General features: G+C 55.8%; 1 protein-coding gene and 1 long non-coding RNA gene across 2 annotated transcripts in view; one reads left to right on the top strand and one right to left on the bottom strand.

Annotated features, from left to right (window-relative positions):
• Positions 1-13,939, bottom strand: part of NTNG2 (netrin G2) — a 47,092-nt gene that overhangs the window by 13,930 nt on the left and 19,223 nt on the right. Inside the window, 2 exon segments of the mRNA XM_040083119.2 lie at positions 47-219; positions 11,209-11,852. Coding sequence (XP_039939053.1) covers positions 47-219; positions 11,209-11,852 — 817 coding nt within the window.
• LOC131378685 (uncharacterized) overlaps positions 12,686-13,939 on the top strand; it is a 46,684-nt gene continuing 45,430 nt past the window's right edge. Inside the window, exon 1 of the long non-coding RNA XR_009208444.1 lies at positions 12,686-13,082. This is a non-coding gene — a long non-coding RNA (uncharacterized LOC131378685). The remainder of the gene's footprint in view (positions 13,083-13,939) is intronic.

Raw genomic sequence — 13,939 nt, forward strand, 5'->3', positions numbered from 1 at the left:
TTGTTGTGCAGCCCAGGGCGGGGCTGGCTCCCTGCAGGTTACTTACATGCATTGGGGGACCCGTTGGGGAGAGGCAGGTAGGACCCTGCTCGCCAGGACCTGGAGCGAAAGTTCTTCTTGCACTTGCCACAGTCCTGGCCCGTGGTGTTGTGCTCACATTCACACTGGAGGCTGCCCTCTTTGAAGGTGCACAGGTTGGCGTGGAGGTTGCATTTACACCTGGAGGAAGAAGACAGGGAAGAGCTGTCAGGTGTTACTGCTGCTCCTCCTTGCCCCCAGTGTAGTGATGATGATGTGTTGAGGCCGGGCTGATCACCCCTTCCCTGCTCCTCCTGCAGGTTTTCCTCACTGTACTCAGCAGTTTTCCCCAGGTATCCGGTGCTGGGGTTCAATGTCCACCGCCTCACCCAGGGCAGATCTGCAGCCTCTCGTCCAAGATGAGACACTTCACTCCTCTGACTGAGGAGCACAGGCTGCTTAATGGCAACTCAACATCTCCAGCTGAGACAGCAGGAAGGAGTCACTCACATGTCAGGCTGTTACAGGAAACTGGGTAATTACCTCAGATGGAGGCTTCTACTTGGAGGCAGTCTCTGGCTTTGGATGGAGGAGCTGGGCTGACCCTGGTGGCACTCAGCCCTTGCCCCCTGTGCACTGTGCCAAAGCCAACAGCATCTTCTCCCGTGGTGTGAGGCTGCCCAGCACAAACCCTTTTCCCTGGGTGCAGCACAGCCCCAGCCTGCTGTGACCAAAATAACACAGACAACAAAGCCGCCACCAGAATCCACCCGCTAGTCCCCGCCTCATCAGAGAAGGCAACAACTAAAAACGCTATTCAGCAATTTGCAAACATTAAGAAACTTTTAATGAGCTGTAGTGCAGTATGCAGGGAATAATTATCTCCGTGCACAATAATTCCTGTTGCTCAGACTCCGGAGGTGACTTGCGCAGAGCGCAGAGGCTGAGCCCATAACTCACTCGTGGCTCTGGTGACTCCTGGGCCCGAGCTGAGGCCATCAGACAGAGACTTTGGGGACCAAAACATCTCATTTCATTCCAGACAGCCGATCCCTAGCACAGCCCAGTGGTTTTCCCTGCTTTGTGCAATAATTTACACTCTCAGAAGCAGAAGCATTAGAAAACAGTAATGCTGTGCCTTCTGTGCAGGGGTGGAGAAGATGGGGCAGCGCTTCTTTTTACAGGGCTCAGGAGATGCAGAGCTGAGGGAGTGAACTGCCTGCAGAGAAGACAGGAGGAACCATGGCCTGCTGCTCCTTGTGCTGTGTCTGCACTGGGATAAACAGCCTGGGTCAGGCTGGGAGCTGCACATGCCCCCTGCTCCTGGTGTCTCTCCCCCTCTCCCCTGGAGCCCCCAAAGAAGCTCCCCAGCCACCTGCCCAACCCGCTGAGGCCGCCTTTGCAGTGCTCTCCTCACGCATGGCTGGATGAGCTGACCTCATGTATGATTTCTTTTTTCCCTCTCCCTCCCCTCCCTGTCCTTAATTCTAGCAAACCCCGCTCAGAGGCTAAGCATAAGCTGGATGAGCAAACTCTCCCAGTCTTACAACCCTGCCCTGTGTCTGACCAAGCAGAGGAGGGAATTTTGCAGCCTCTAAAAGGGAGGGAAAGAAGAAAACGTGGCCCAGGGAGCAGAGGCAGACACACTCAGCTCCACTCGAAACCATGAGCGAGGGCTGGAGATGCCGCGTCACGGCTGAAAGCACTGACAGCACTTGTGCTCTGGGACTGAGCCACGAATCCCAGCATCCAGGGGAAGGGAGTGGCTTTGGCTGGTACCTACAGCCGGGAGGGATGCTGAATTTCAGATGCTGCATCCCCTTTGGCTGTGGTGAGGAAGGATTTCGGCTGAGCTGTCCCAGCCCTTCGGCAGAGGCGCTGCCCAGCCCCAGGGCGCTGCGGAGCCTGGCTCTGAATTATTCAGTGTCCACACAGCGTGGCCTCCTTCTCTCGCTTCAGAACGAGCAGACGAGAGCAAAGCAGGCAAGATAGCGGGTTAAAGCAGGTTAAAGCAGGTCAGAGCCTCAGCACTGCTGCTCTGGGCCCTGCCTGAGCTGAGCAAGAGCTTCAGGAGCTGCAGTTCTCCTCCTTCCTCTTCTGATGGAGCAAGGGGATGGGGCAGCTCCAGGGCACAGCCTCAGCATCCAGCCTAGGGGGGGTTTAGGAGCCCCATGGGAGTGGGAGGATGGAAGGGATCGTCACACCCTTGTTTTCCCTGAAGTTTGGGGTGAGGTGGAGGGCGGTGCCTGGCTCTGGTGTTTGACCCCGTGTGTCACACACCAGTCACAGTGGGGACATCATCCCAGGGTGGCCCTGAGGCAGCCTTAACCAACCCCCTCCACATGTGGCACATCCTTGCTCCTGGCAGGAGCCAAGCAGACATTTTGGGGTGCTTCTGGCTCCCAGTGCAGGAGGGTGAGACCCGTTCCCTGCCAATTTGGCTCCAGCTACAAATCCCCCTCCAGGCAGCAGGGCCTGGGTGTGTGCAGGAGGCAGCCAGCAGTGTCTGCTCCTACACACACACTGCTCACTTGCTGCTGGGGAGGGCTGGGAGCCAAGCTCCAGCTCCTGGGACAGCCCCAGCTGATGGATGGGGACAGGGAGGGAGCTCATGGATGTCCCCCAGCGAGGAGTGACAGAGCGCTGCTCTTCCCAGGGGAGACCCTCACTTCCTAATTGGTGCAAGCAAGGAAAATCAAGTCAAAAGGAAGCAGGGGCAGGTGTTCACCTTGCCTGCCCATGCCCGGGTCACTGATTTTTCTCACTGCTAGGCCCTTTGCCACTGCGCAGGAGTTTTGTTGTCCGAAGGATCAATTTTACCAGGGAATTGCTTTCTGAATTCGACCTTTGAGGACCATCAATCTAAGCAGGGAACTGTAACCCCAACAGCCTGACCCCGCAGCACAGCACTTTTCAGCCCAATCAATCAGGCTGCATTATTTAATGGTGAACAGCTGAGCACCCTCAGACAGCCCCATTTTGGGTAGAGGTCTCTGCATCCTGGCTTTCCTGCAGCTCGGGCTCAGTGGATCAGCTTCCACCCCTTCCTCAGGCTTCTGTGCCTCCTCCTCTGGGCCCAGAGCCCAAAGACACGCCGATGGTCCGTGCCTGCCTTTCCCCAGCCAAGGCTCAGCTGGCAGAGGCTGGAGTAAATGGCATTAGCCCAGTCCCCTGGGTGGGAGCTGCTGGTCCTGCTCGCCTCTGCTCATCCTCCTCGGCGCCCAGCCACGGCAGGAAGGAGAGGATGAAGGGAAAGGTTAGGAGCTACTTAGCAATGAGGCTTAAAAATCAGCAGCGGGGCAGACACCTGCGCTGTGTCCTGCAGAAGGCAGCCGTGGCCCTGCTCCAGCCCCGGGGCTGCTCCAGCAAAGTGCTGGGTGCAATATGGTCTCTCTGGCTCTGGAGGAGATCTGGGAGCGTTTCTCCTCTCTGAGTCACGGGTTGAGGCTGTGCTGACGGTGCTGGTGGGCATTCAGAGCCTGTGTAGGGTCAGCAGTGGTGGGGAGCAGCCCCAGCAGGACCCACAGCACCCTCGGGCACCGGGGACACCCACCTGCGCAGGGCTGGCAGGAGGTCACGCCACTGCACTTGGCATTAAACAAAAACCGCCTCACACCGTTCCCAGCAGGAGTGGTCGGAGCAATGTGTGCCCCAAGATGTCACAGTTTGCACAAAGGGGTGTTTCTGAGTTTATTTTAGTGCAGGTCATTCAGCTCTCCTCAGAGTGGTGCAGCGTGGTTCTGATGCTGCCAATGCCTCCACCAGGGAACATCACAGAGCTTGGAGAGCCAAGGAAAGTTTACAGGAAAGTGCCCTTTTTTTACCTTTCTTCTTTTTTTTTTTTTTTTTTTTTTTTTAATTTTTTTCCAGCCATAAAGAACACTTTTCTGCAATTCTCCACGTCAGCATCCTGGAGGTCACAGCAGTGAGCTGCTGGAGAGGTGTCTGGTGCCAAACCCACGTGTGAGGGAAGGAGATGCCCAAGCACAAGAGTGCAGCAAACCTCTGTCCGTGCTAGGGGTGGGAAAACAGCCCCTTTCCCTGACCTTTCATTAATAATGACTTTTGAAGTCATTTTAAAAAGCCATACCAGCCTTTTGTTTTCCTTCCAAGGATTCTTACTTGTTTTACAGCCCCACTTGCGGAGCAGGGAAGCGAGGCAGAGAAAGGCAAAGAGCATCTCCTCATCCCTCTCCCTTCCTGCAGGGATGGGGCAGCCGTGGGGTGCTGGCACCCCCTCAGTGACACTGCTGTGCTGGCTAGGGCTGGAGTGGGGACCTAGAGAGCTGCTCCATCCCCTCGTGCCTCTTGCCCAGCTCCCATGAGACAACACTGACTGCCCTGAGCTCCTTAAAAAATCCTGGGCATGGAGCAGCAGAAGGCCACCACCTCCCCTGCCAGCCTCTTTCCAGCGCAGCCTCTCCATGAGGATGAGGCCATGGGGATACTCTGGAGAATGCCGGTCCCATCCTGCTGGCTTCTGAGCCATCACACTCCTGCCTTTCCCCCCACGGGCTTGGCTTTGCCCCCCTGCTCCGTTTCTGGTGCTGCTGCGGGGAGAGGCAGCGCGGGAGAGGCGCTAATGACTGCCGGCCGGAGGAAGGCTTATCAGAGCCTTCCCCTGAATTGTTTGCTCTCACTGTAATTGATGAGCCTTTAATGAGTCTCACGGGACGACGTGTTTGAAGGGAGCTCTTTCCTCTCAGTCCCCGAGGAAAACGATGTTTCAACTGATCTGGGCTCTCGGGGAAACATGAATAACTCTTCTCCATCTCTCTATTGTCATCCCCAGCCGCTGCTCGCAGCACGCTCCGGCAGCTGCCCGGCCATCGCTTACCCACTTCTGCCTGCTCTTTTGCAACTGTTTTGGCAGCTCAGCAAAAGCAGGGAGCAAATCTTTTGGGCAAAGCATAACGGGTGCTGAGCTTGGATTGTTTCTGGCCCATCTGTGCGTGTGGAAGCAGGTAAAAATAGCTTCTAATGGCTGGGCCATGGAAGAGGCACAGTCCCTTTGTGGAGAGCATTTCGATCAGGATTCGCCTGGCAGGGAGGATGCTCTGGCAGGGGTTTGCTGTTGCCAGTCCTGGAGCAGGGCTCAAGGGGATGAAGAAGGCAACGATGGCTCATCCCAGGAGCTGGGCTGGGAGCTTCCCCGAGCTCCAGGGGCTGAAGGAAAGGAAAAGCCACTTTAACGTGTTGAGTTTTTTTCAGCTTGAGCCAGGGTGAGAGGCTTCTGGCTTTCACTGCTTTGTGCAGAGCCAAAAAACTGAAAAAAAACCCCCGAGTTATGTCAGAGGGTTGTGAGTGGGTTGTTATCCTTGTGGGTTTTTACTTTTTGTTGTGCGGTAGGGACGGGTGAGTCCTCCCAGCAGGAAGGAACCCTCCTCGCTGCCCTCCGAAACGATTTGAGGTTTGGGTTGCAAAGATGAGACAATTTAAAAGATGCCAAAGTGGAGAGCATGCTAGCTGGCTGTTCCCATCCGAGAGGCTATTTATTTTAAATAAGTTGACACTCACCAGCTGTCAAGATCCTGCTGACTGGTGAAACATTATTTATATTCAAAGCTGTCTTAAAAAGCAAACACAAAACCAAACTTCCCCATTAGGGGGTCGGCCAGCAGAAGGGAGGAAGGGTGAAGAGGACATCACACGGAGATGTGAACATAAATATTTGCAGAGTAATGTGTATAAATGCTCTTGGTCTTTCTCCTGGAATGCAATAATGCCTGCAATTGAGTTCATTGGCCAAATTGAATTTGGGCTCCTGTAGAAGTCTCTTTATATTAAGTGCTTTAACATACATCACCTTCTCAGTCTATCGATGAAATTCTATTATCTGCTCAGGGCCGGACACAACTCGGCAACAGAATCGGAGGGGGAATAAAACCCTTCACAAACCGAAGCCAGGAGCAGGTAATAGGACCTTGGGCATCTGTCTCTGGCGATCGACAAAGTGTCAGCAGTGTCTGGGGGAGGGAGGAGCTCTCTGCGTTTCTCGCTATCTCCCTCCCTCCCGCTCAGAGAGTTTCCTCCCCACCTTGCTGCAGCGGGAGCAGAAACCTTCGCAGGGCTCCAGCAAACAGTTGCTGCACATTAACTTAATTTAACTATATGACCAAGAGCAAGATTTTGCTCGAACTCCAGCTGATTCCAGCCCGGAGGAATGCCAGGGAAGCTCAGCCATGCAGCTCCCGGGGGTGCCCAGCTCGGAGGTGAGGACGGCCCGAGGAACACGGTGCTCTGCTGGCACAGACCTGGCTGTCCTTGACTCGAGGATGCTGCTGCCTCCGGGGACCCGGGTTCTGTCTGCCAGGAGCTGCAGGGGAGGGAGCAGGGACGGGCACAGGCAGTGCTTGCCCTGGTTTTTGTGGTCATCCCAAAGCTGCCGAGTGCGGGCAGCAGCTGGCTGAGGGCTGCAGGGGCGTTGGGCTCGTTCTTGGGGGACGTTTGGGTGAGCCTGTGGCTGTTTTGGGAGTGATGCCCCAGCACTGGGATTGGGGAAGCTCCTGCTCTCACAGATCAACCACCCCAGGTGCTGCCTGTTCCCCTTTGGTGCAGGTCCCACCCTGCTCCTCAGGGAGAGATGTTCACCGGCCACCACACAAAAACTCTGACCCTCAACAAGAGGCTCTTCCACGGACCAAGCCTTTTCTCCAACTTAAAGACAGCTTTGCTGGAGAAGTCAAGATCAGCTGGAAGATCTCCTTCAACAGAGCCAGAAGAAGGAATGTCCAACCAGGGCAAAGCAGCTCAGGGGCAGCTTTGTGCTGGCAGCCCTGGCTTGAGCTGAGCTACAGCCACAGGGGGAGTGCACTGAGCTGCCTTCATCGAGAGAAGGAGGCAGCGAGCAGGAATTCATTCACCTTTAACAGCAATGCAGCATCAATTATCTCCACATCTCAAAACTCCCCACAAATGCAGAAAAATGTATCCCCTGCATGTGGGTACCACCAACCATTTCCAGCTCCATTTATTGCAGGAAGTGCTTTTGAAGGGTGGCCTTGGTCCTCCAGGTCTGGGGTGCCTGATCCTGGCTGTTGGCACCAGGCTGGCCAAAGTTGTTCTGCTCCGCTTGCACAAACTCTCCAAGACGTGTGGAGAGAAAATCCTCCTGGAGAGCCTCCAGGCACACCAGGGAAAGAAGCAGGGGAGCACAAAGGGCTTTTCCCTTCAGGTTTTTGGTGGAAGCAGAGCAGCAGCCAAGGAAAGCCTAAGAAAAGCAATTGGTGAAGTGAGGAAAGGAAATGCCACTTCAAAACTAGAAACCTCATCTTGTTGGTGCCCCTTTGGCCTGGGCACAGCCAGAGGGGAGGCTCTGTTCCACGGAGCTGCTCAGGGATGAGGGATGCTCCCTCCTCCTGCCTTCCTCCAGGGACTGCTCATCACCAGCAGGATGGACAGACAGACAGACAGTGCATGCACTGGGGCAGGGCAGGACAGAAGGGAGAAATCCTAATAACCAGCCTAAAATTGATTCACTTCTGCTCAATCTGATTTCTCCTAACTGGATCCACATGTCCCGGCCATGGCACATTAACTTCAATTACAGTTTATTAACGTCTCCGTGATGGAGCGTGCCCTGCTGAGCGCGGCAGTGACTGACGTTGTGAAGGGGAAGAAATGACTCCAGAGAGACCCAGCGTGGAATGGAGGCAGAACCAGTGGCTCTCACCACAGCCCTGGCAGCCAGGGAAAGCTCATTCACCCGTGCCTGGGCTCGCTGCTGCACCGAGGAGAAAATTAAGCAGTGAATAGAGAGATCTGTGGGGAAAAGTCCTTCCACTTCCCTTCCCCAGCCTGCCTGGCACACACACAGCACACAGGCCAAGGGCTTGCTCCTGTCTATTCCTGTCCTGACTCTTCTGCATCTCCAGTTACTCTGCAGATCAATAGGGACAGGATGGAAGAAGAAAGGGAGGGAAAAAAAAGAAAAGAAAAAGATACCAAGAAGAAAGGGAATAAAAATAAACCGTCAGCCATGAACGGAGAGATGGCCCTGGCTGAGCTGTGGGAGGAGGAGATGCAGAGAGGGACCAGCCCACTGTAGCAACACCCAAGAATGAGGTAGTGACCCCCAGGATTCACCAGATCCTCTGGTCTACAGGACAAGAGGAGGCAGAAAACTCTTTTCCCTTGTCCCCATGTCCTTTGTTCTGTCTCCTGCTTTTCCCAAAAGCTCAGGGAGATTGAGGTGAGGGGTTTTCCTTGGTGTGAAGCTGAGGTGTGAAGGATGGGGGCCAGAAGTACCTGCACTGAGGGGTCACAGAAATCTCCCCGAACCCACCAGTCAAGGCTGCAGCACAAGAGACCACCTGGGCTCACGGTCTGCTCTGAGGGCAAAGTGTTTTGCTCTTCCCTTGATCAGCTGGAAATGAGCTGCCAAGTGCCTCATCACCCTGCGGGCACCGCCAAAATCCGGTGGTACGGGGGCACAGGCAATGCCACACAGTGAGGGCAGACACTGACCCTGCGCTGCCACACACAGGGCCAGACACCGCTCCCTCAGCCTCTCGGGGCTGCTCACTCTGCTCTCCAGGTGGAATTTTCTCTCACTCTGCTCTCCAGGTGGAATTTTCTCTCACCCTGCTCTCCAGGTGGAATTTTCTCTCACCCTGCTCTCCAGGTGGAATTTTCTCTCACCCTGCTCTCCAGGTGGAATTTTCTCTCACTCTGCTCTCCAGGTGGAGTTTTCTCTCACCCTGCTCTCCAGGTGGGATTTTCTGGCTTCGTGCTGCCCTTGACCCCTCATTTCTTCACGATCATCTTCCCTTTTTTTTCCACGCCCCCTTGTAGTGGATCCCAAACACCACCCCACTTTTATCTAGGCACTTTCCTGCTGTTCCTCCAACATGTCCTGGAAGAGGCGGTGTGCGTCCATCCCCATCCCTGCCCATCCCTCCTCCCCCCTCCCTGCACAGTGCTCCTGTCAGGCTCACATTGATTTCTCCTCTCTTCCTCTCAATAACCCATCCCTTGTTGAGCCATACACTAGATTTAATTTGGTTTTAGCCCCTGCACTGTAACTGGCTTTGCTTACAGCTGGAATTAGATTGCTTTTCAGTGCAAAAACCTGCTTGCTGGGGACTGGAATAATCACAGGAGCAGAGTTAATTCACAGGGAGCTTCTCCATCTTACACACCACTTATCCACAGCCCCTCAGCTGCTCACCTCCCCTGCCCTGTGCCCACGGGGGCTGGAGGAGTCAGCACAGGACAGGCACTGACCCCCTCCCTGCCCAGGATGAGCATCCCTCTCTCCCGGGAACCAGCCCAGCAAGCCGGAGCAGTGCAAAGCCGCATCTCACCGTAGCTCACAACTTGCGGGAGTTCGGGCTGATTAAAAAAAAAAAAAAAAAGCAGATTTGGGAGTTCTCCCCGCTCCCAGCCAAGGAAAACCCCTCTCCTCGCAGCGGCCCCGGCGCACTGGAGGAGGCGCTGGGGCAGTTTTTGGTGAGCGGAGCCAAGCGGGGAGCGGCGGAGCGGGAGCGCTGCGCTGCAGAGCCGCGGGCGGGCGGCCACGCCGGCACCGAGCCAGCGCCGGCAGCGAGCAGCCAACAAAACCCCGACCTGTCTCGGCTTGGCCCCGGCTAAAAAGCGGCATTGCAGCTTCCACAGGGCGCTCGCAGCCCGGCCGTCCCCCGCCTCCAGCTGCCCTCGGGGCGGCTGTGGAGTTTTGGATGTCTCGTGGAGGCTGCGGCTCCTCCAGCCTTGGGGGTGTTTGAAAGGGTTTTTCCTCCCCTTCCCTAGCTGCCTCTTTGCGCTGAATTTGCAGGGGTTTTCCGTCTTGAGCCGATCTCCGCTACTGTGCAATGGTATTAAATCTGGCCAGTGAATCCAAAAGGTGATGGGGGCCTGGGGAGGAGGGAGGGGGACAACTGAGAGCAAGGTGCTGGTTTGGGGAAAATCCCACCAGCATGGCCTGAAGTCCAAAGTACGGAGACAACAAATCCTGCCCAAGGCAGGCAGGAAAGGTAAATGGCTCGGTGGAGGAAGGCGTTCACTGGACACCAAGAGCATTTTAACTCTTTGAAGCATCGAGTATCCCCAGGCTGCTGCGGGAGCAGTAACAAGTCCTTGGTTACCTGTGCTGATCTCCTCACTTGGAAGCCAAAGCTTATTACACAAGCACTGACATCAAAGATTTAGTCCCAATTTACCAGACACATGTGGAGGTATCTCCCGCTTGTCTGCCCGCATGCCTGAGCCCCCCAGGGCTCCTCCCTGAGCAATCCCCACAGTGGGCACCCCAAAATGCCCCCAACCCAGCTGAGAGCCACAGCAGCTCATCCCAGACAGGCACCACGCCGTGAGAAAAACCCTGACCGCTGCCTCCTGCCTGCCCTGGCGGGTGGAAAGGGCTCTCCCATCCCTCCCTGCAGCTTCCTTCCCCTTGGAGCCTGTTCAAAGCCAGCCTCAGTGGCACCTGCAAACATTTCTACTTGCAAGTCTCAGAAGCAAACTGTTTGGAACCGATACAAACGGCTCCTCTGTCGCTGTGGTGATGCTTGTTAGCACGGGGTGGGTGATGGGGAGATTTTTCCCCTCTCGCCTCTAAGTCTCGCACAAGCTGGATGGGAAATCAGCCATCTCGGCACTTTTCCACCTTACTTTGCTTTTTCGGTTGATGTCATAACGTAACATATGGCATCGTACGGAGAAATGAAAAACAAAACCCAGGAGAAACAAACCCCCTCCTGCTTCCCCTGCCCCAGAGCAGTCAGGGGCTTTGCCCTCACCCCAAACTTCATCTGCTAGGGCTGAGGCTGCTCAGGGTGTGCAGGACCGACTGGGGATGACCCACCCTGCTTGTACTGGCAGTGAGCTGGAGTTTAGTGGGGTGAGCCTCGTTCCACGCCCCATATCCCCCAGCATCACCCCTGGGACATCTGCGCAAAGCCTGGCTGTGTTTGCGCAGCTGGGGCAGGGTGTTGGAGGGAACTCAGACCCTGAGTGTCCATCCAAGCCATGTCCCAGCTCCCCCAGCAACAGCTGCAGGAGGACACAGCCTTGGAGGTGCCCCTGGCGTTCCCTGCAAGGACACATCTGCTGCCCTGCCTGGGGAGCAGGGCTGTTAGAGGGACAAACAGTTATCTCTCGGTCTGCAGAAACGCTGACGGCTCAGTTTTCTAGCAAGAACCCTCTTCTCACCCCTCCGAGAAGAGACGCCCAAAGAAACGCAGCAGCCGTTACCTGCCGGTGACTTCGATGTTGGAGACGGCGTAGAAGTACTTGTACAGGTTCTCCCTCTGCACGTAGGTGCCCCCCAGGGCGGGTCTCAGCAGCCTCATGCGCAGGTCGGTCACGGTGAAGAAGTCCTTGAGCCCTTTGGCGCTCTCCAGCCGCGTGTACAAGTTGTCCATGTTCTTGAGGTCGGGGCCAGCGAAGATGGCGAAGCGGTCCCGCACCTCAAACCGGACGGTCTTCTCTTTTTTGGAGCCCGCCCAGCGGGAATACTCCTCCGTGCAGAGCACCCTGTTGGCACTGGTGGTGGAGAGGTCCCGGACCCTCCGTGCTGGCATGCTGAAGGCCTCCATGCAGTCGTCTGCGTAATACTGGTACGGGTGCCAAGTCCTCCCGTTGTCCAGCGACTTCTCCAGCATCATGATGGTGGGGCGCCCGTACTCGAAGGTGATGACGATGTCGTCGGTCAGCTCGATGCTCTTGTTCCAGGACAGGGTGATGTTGGCCAGCAGCGGCTCGGGGTAGCGGCGCCACGTCACGCTCTGCCAGTACGTGGCCAGCCCCTCGTCCTCGCTGTCGAACATCAGCTTGGGCGGGTGGGCCAGGTCGGGGTTGGAGGCGTCGCACTCGTCGCTGCACAGGTACGGGTTCTCCTGGAACAACAACAACGGTCACCAGAGGGGAAAGCAAAGCCCGGGCGCGGCGTGGGCGGCGCGGGCACGCCCGGCTGCTTGTGTCCAGCGTTAACTGCCGGGCTCAGCTGGAGGGTGCCGGGGGCTGGCTCTGCAGGATGCTGTTTCTGAGAACGGCTTTAAGGCAGAAAGATGCGGCTTTGCCTCAGCTCTAAGAACGGCTGAGCCGTTTCCTTCGAAAGGCCCTTTGGGAAAGGGCTTTTCAATTTGGCACGGGGGCAATTTTCGTAGAAAGCTCCTTCCCTGAGATGGTCTCTGAGAAACCTGGGTTAAGCTTGGCCGATTTACAAGCCTACGGAAAGCTGCGCTCATCCCTGCTGCCTCGGAGGAACTGAACGGCTCAAATCCCCCGAGCACACGCCTGCCTCTCGTGCCTCCTGATGCTGGAAAGGCTGGGGACACCATCCCCTGTGCCTCTGAGCACAGCTGGAGGAGGGAAACCCAGTTTCTCCAGCTGCAGGCTGGGACAGAACTGAGCAGCAGCAGAGAGAGCAGAGATTTGTGCCCTATGTGCCTTGGTTCTCACCTACGCACAGCGAACAGGGTGGGAAGGATGGCTCATCCCATCCAGGTGACAATGTCCTCTGCCTGCAGGCCTGAGCAGCGGGAGAGAACATCCAGCTGTCCCGTTCTGCCCACAAGTGCCAGTGCACGGCCAGGCTGGTGTGTTCTGCAGGGCACACCTCCATCCACACATGCTGAGCTGTGCTGGGACACAGTGTCAAGGTCACACACCACGTGTTGAAGTTTTGGGGCTGGGCAGCTGTGCCAATGCATTTATTGCTCACCCAATATGTTTGTTAAAGCTCAGCATCGCTGCCCTGCAGCCTCTGCCTCCAGGAGTGAGTGTGTGGGTCACAGCCACCTCGGGGATTGTGTAGGGCTGTGTTCTAGTGGGCACAGAGCACAGAAAACTCTGCGACACGCTGCAAATCCTTTTTCTGCATATGAAGCATCTCTTTGCTGTCACTTGGCCTCCCTCTCAGAATCAAAATCCAAAGGACTGGGCAGAGAGAGGGGTTGGTATGACAGCGGGCTCTGCTGCTGTGGGACCCTTCTCAGGAAGGCAGATGCACCTGGCAGAGGAGGAGGAGGTGATAAAGCAGCTGGAGCTGCTCAGAGCTGCTGGCTGGAGGTGAGGAGCCTGCTGGGGTGGGAGGTCTGACTCTCCTGAGCACAGCAGCTTCCAAGGTAAGACTGAGCTGTGTATTGTGCTTTGGTTTGTGGGTGCTTTGCGCGTGGCTGGAAGCCACGGGGAGGTGCTGTGTGTGGGGATCAGCGAGTTCCTGCCTGGCCCTGGGGGCTTCCTGCAGTGCCAGGGCTGTGCCAGGGTGCAGGGAGCCGATACCGGTACCTGGAGGCTCCAAAAAATGAGGCTCTGAGCAGGCTGGTTGTGACCCTGGCTGCTGCAGGTGTGGCAAGAGGCTGCTCCTGTGTCCGTGGCTTGCTTTGACCTAGGGAACTGTTGGAGTCTGGGTGTCTGTGAGCTGCTTTTAGGGTGCCCTGTGCACACCCAGGGCAGAGCAGAGCGATGTTACCCTGGTTTTTCTGAGTTTTTCTGAGCCTTTTGATTTTCTTAAATGGAGTCAGATCATTTTAGTTATTGTACAATATTAAGAGCCGTTTTCTACCTTTCTCACAGATGTAACATAAACAAATCCTTTGTTGTTCATTCTCTGTCCTTTGTTTGCATATTTCTAACCTGAAAACAATTGTAACTGACAACTGGTCTGGCCACTGAGGCTGAGGGGTGGAAACCCCAAAAAGCCAATCTTCTGCTAGACCCACAAATGTATAAAAAGTAAAAAAATAAACAAAGGGGTCTCCCTCTTCTTCTCTTGGCTCTCTCAGCTGTGAGCTGGGATCAGAAGGACCTCTGTGAAAATCTCTTGTCCGTGTGTGACTGCTTTGTGTGTCTCGGTGACAGAGGGCGGCTTGCACAAGTGGATGCTCTCAGGTGCAAAGTGGGGCTGTGCTTTGAATGTGGAAATCTCTGAGTAACACAACCTGCTCTGGGAAATCTGGGCTTTGCCACCTCCAGCCAGGCA

The sequence above is a fragment of the Hirundo rustica genome, chromosome 20 (assembly GCF_015227805.2).
Source record: "Hirundo rustica isolate bHirRus1 chromosome 20, bHirRus1.pri.v3, whole genome shotgun sequence".
Classification (NCBI taxonomy): Eukaryota; Metazoa; Chordata; class Aves; order Passeriformes; family Hirundinidae; genus Hirundo; species Hirundo rustica.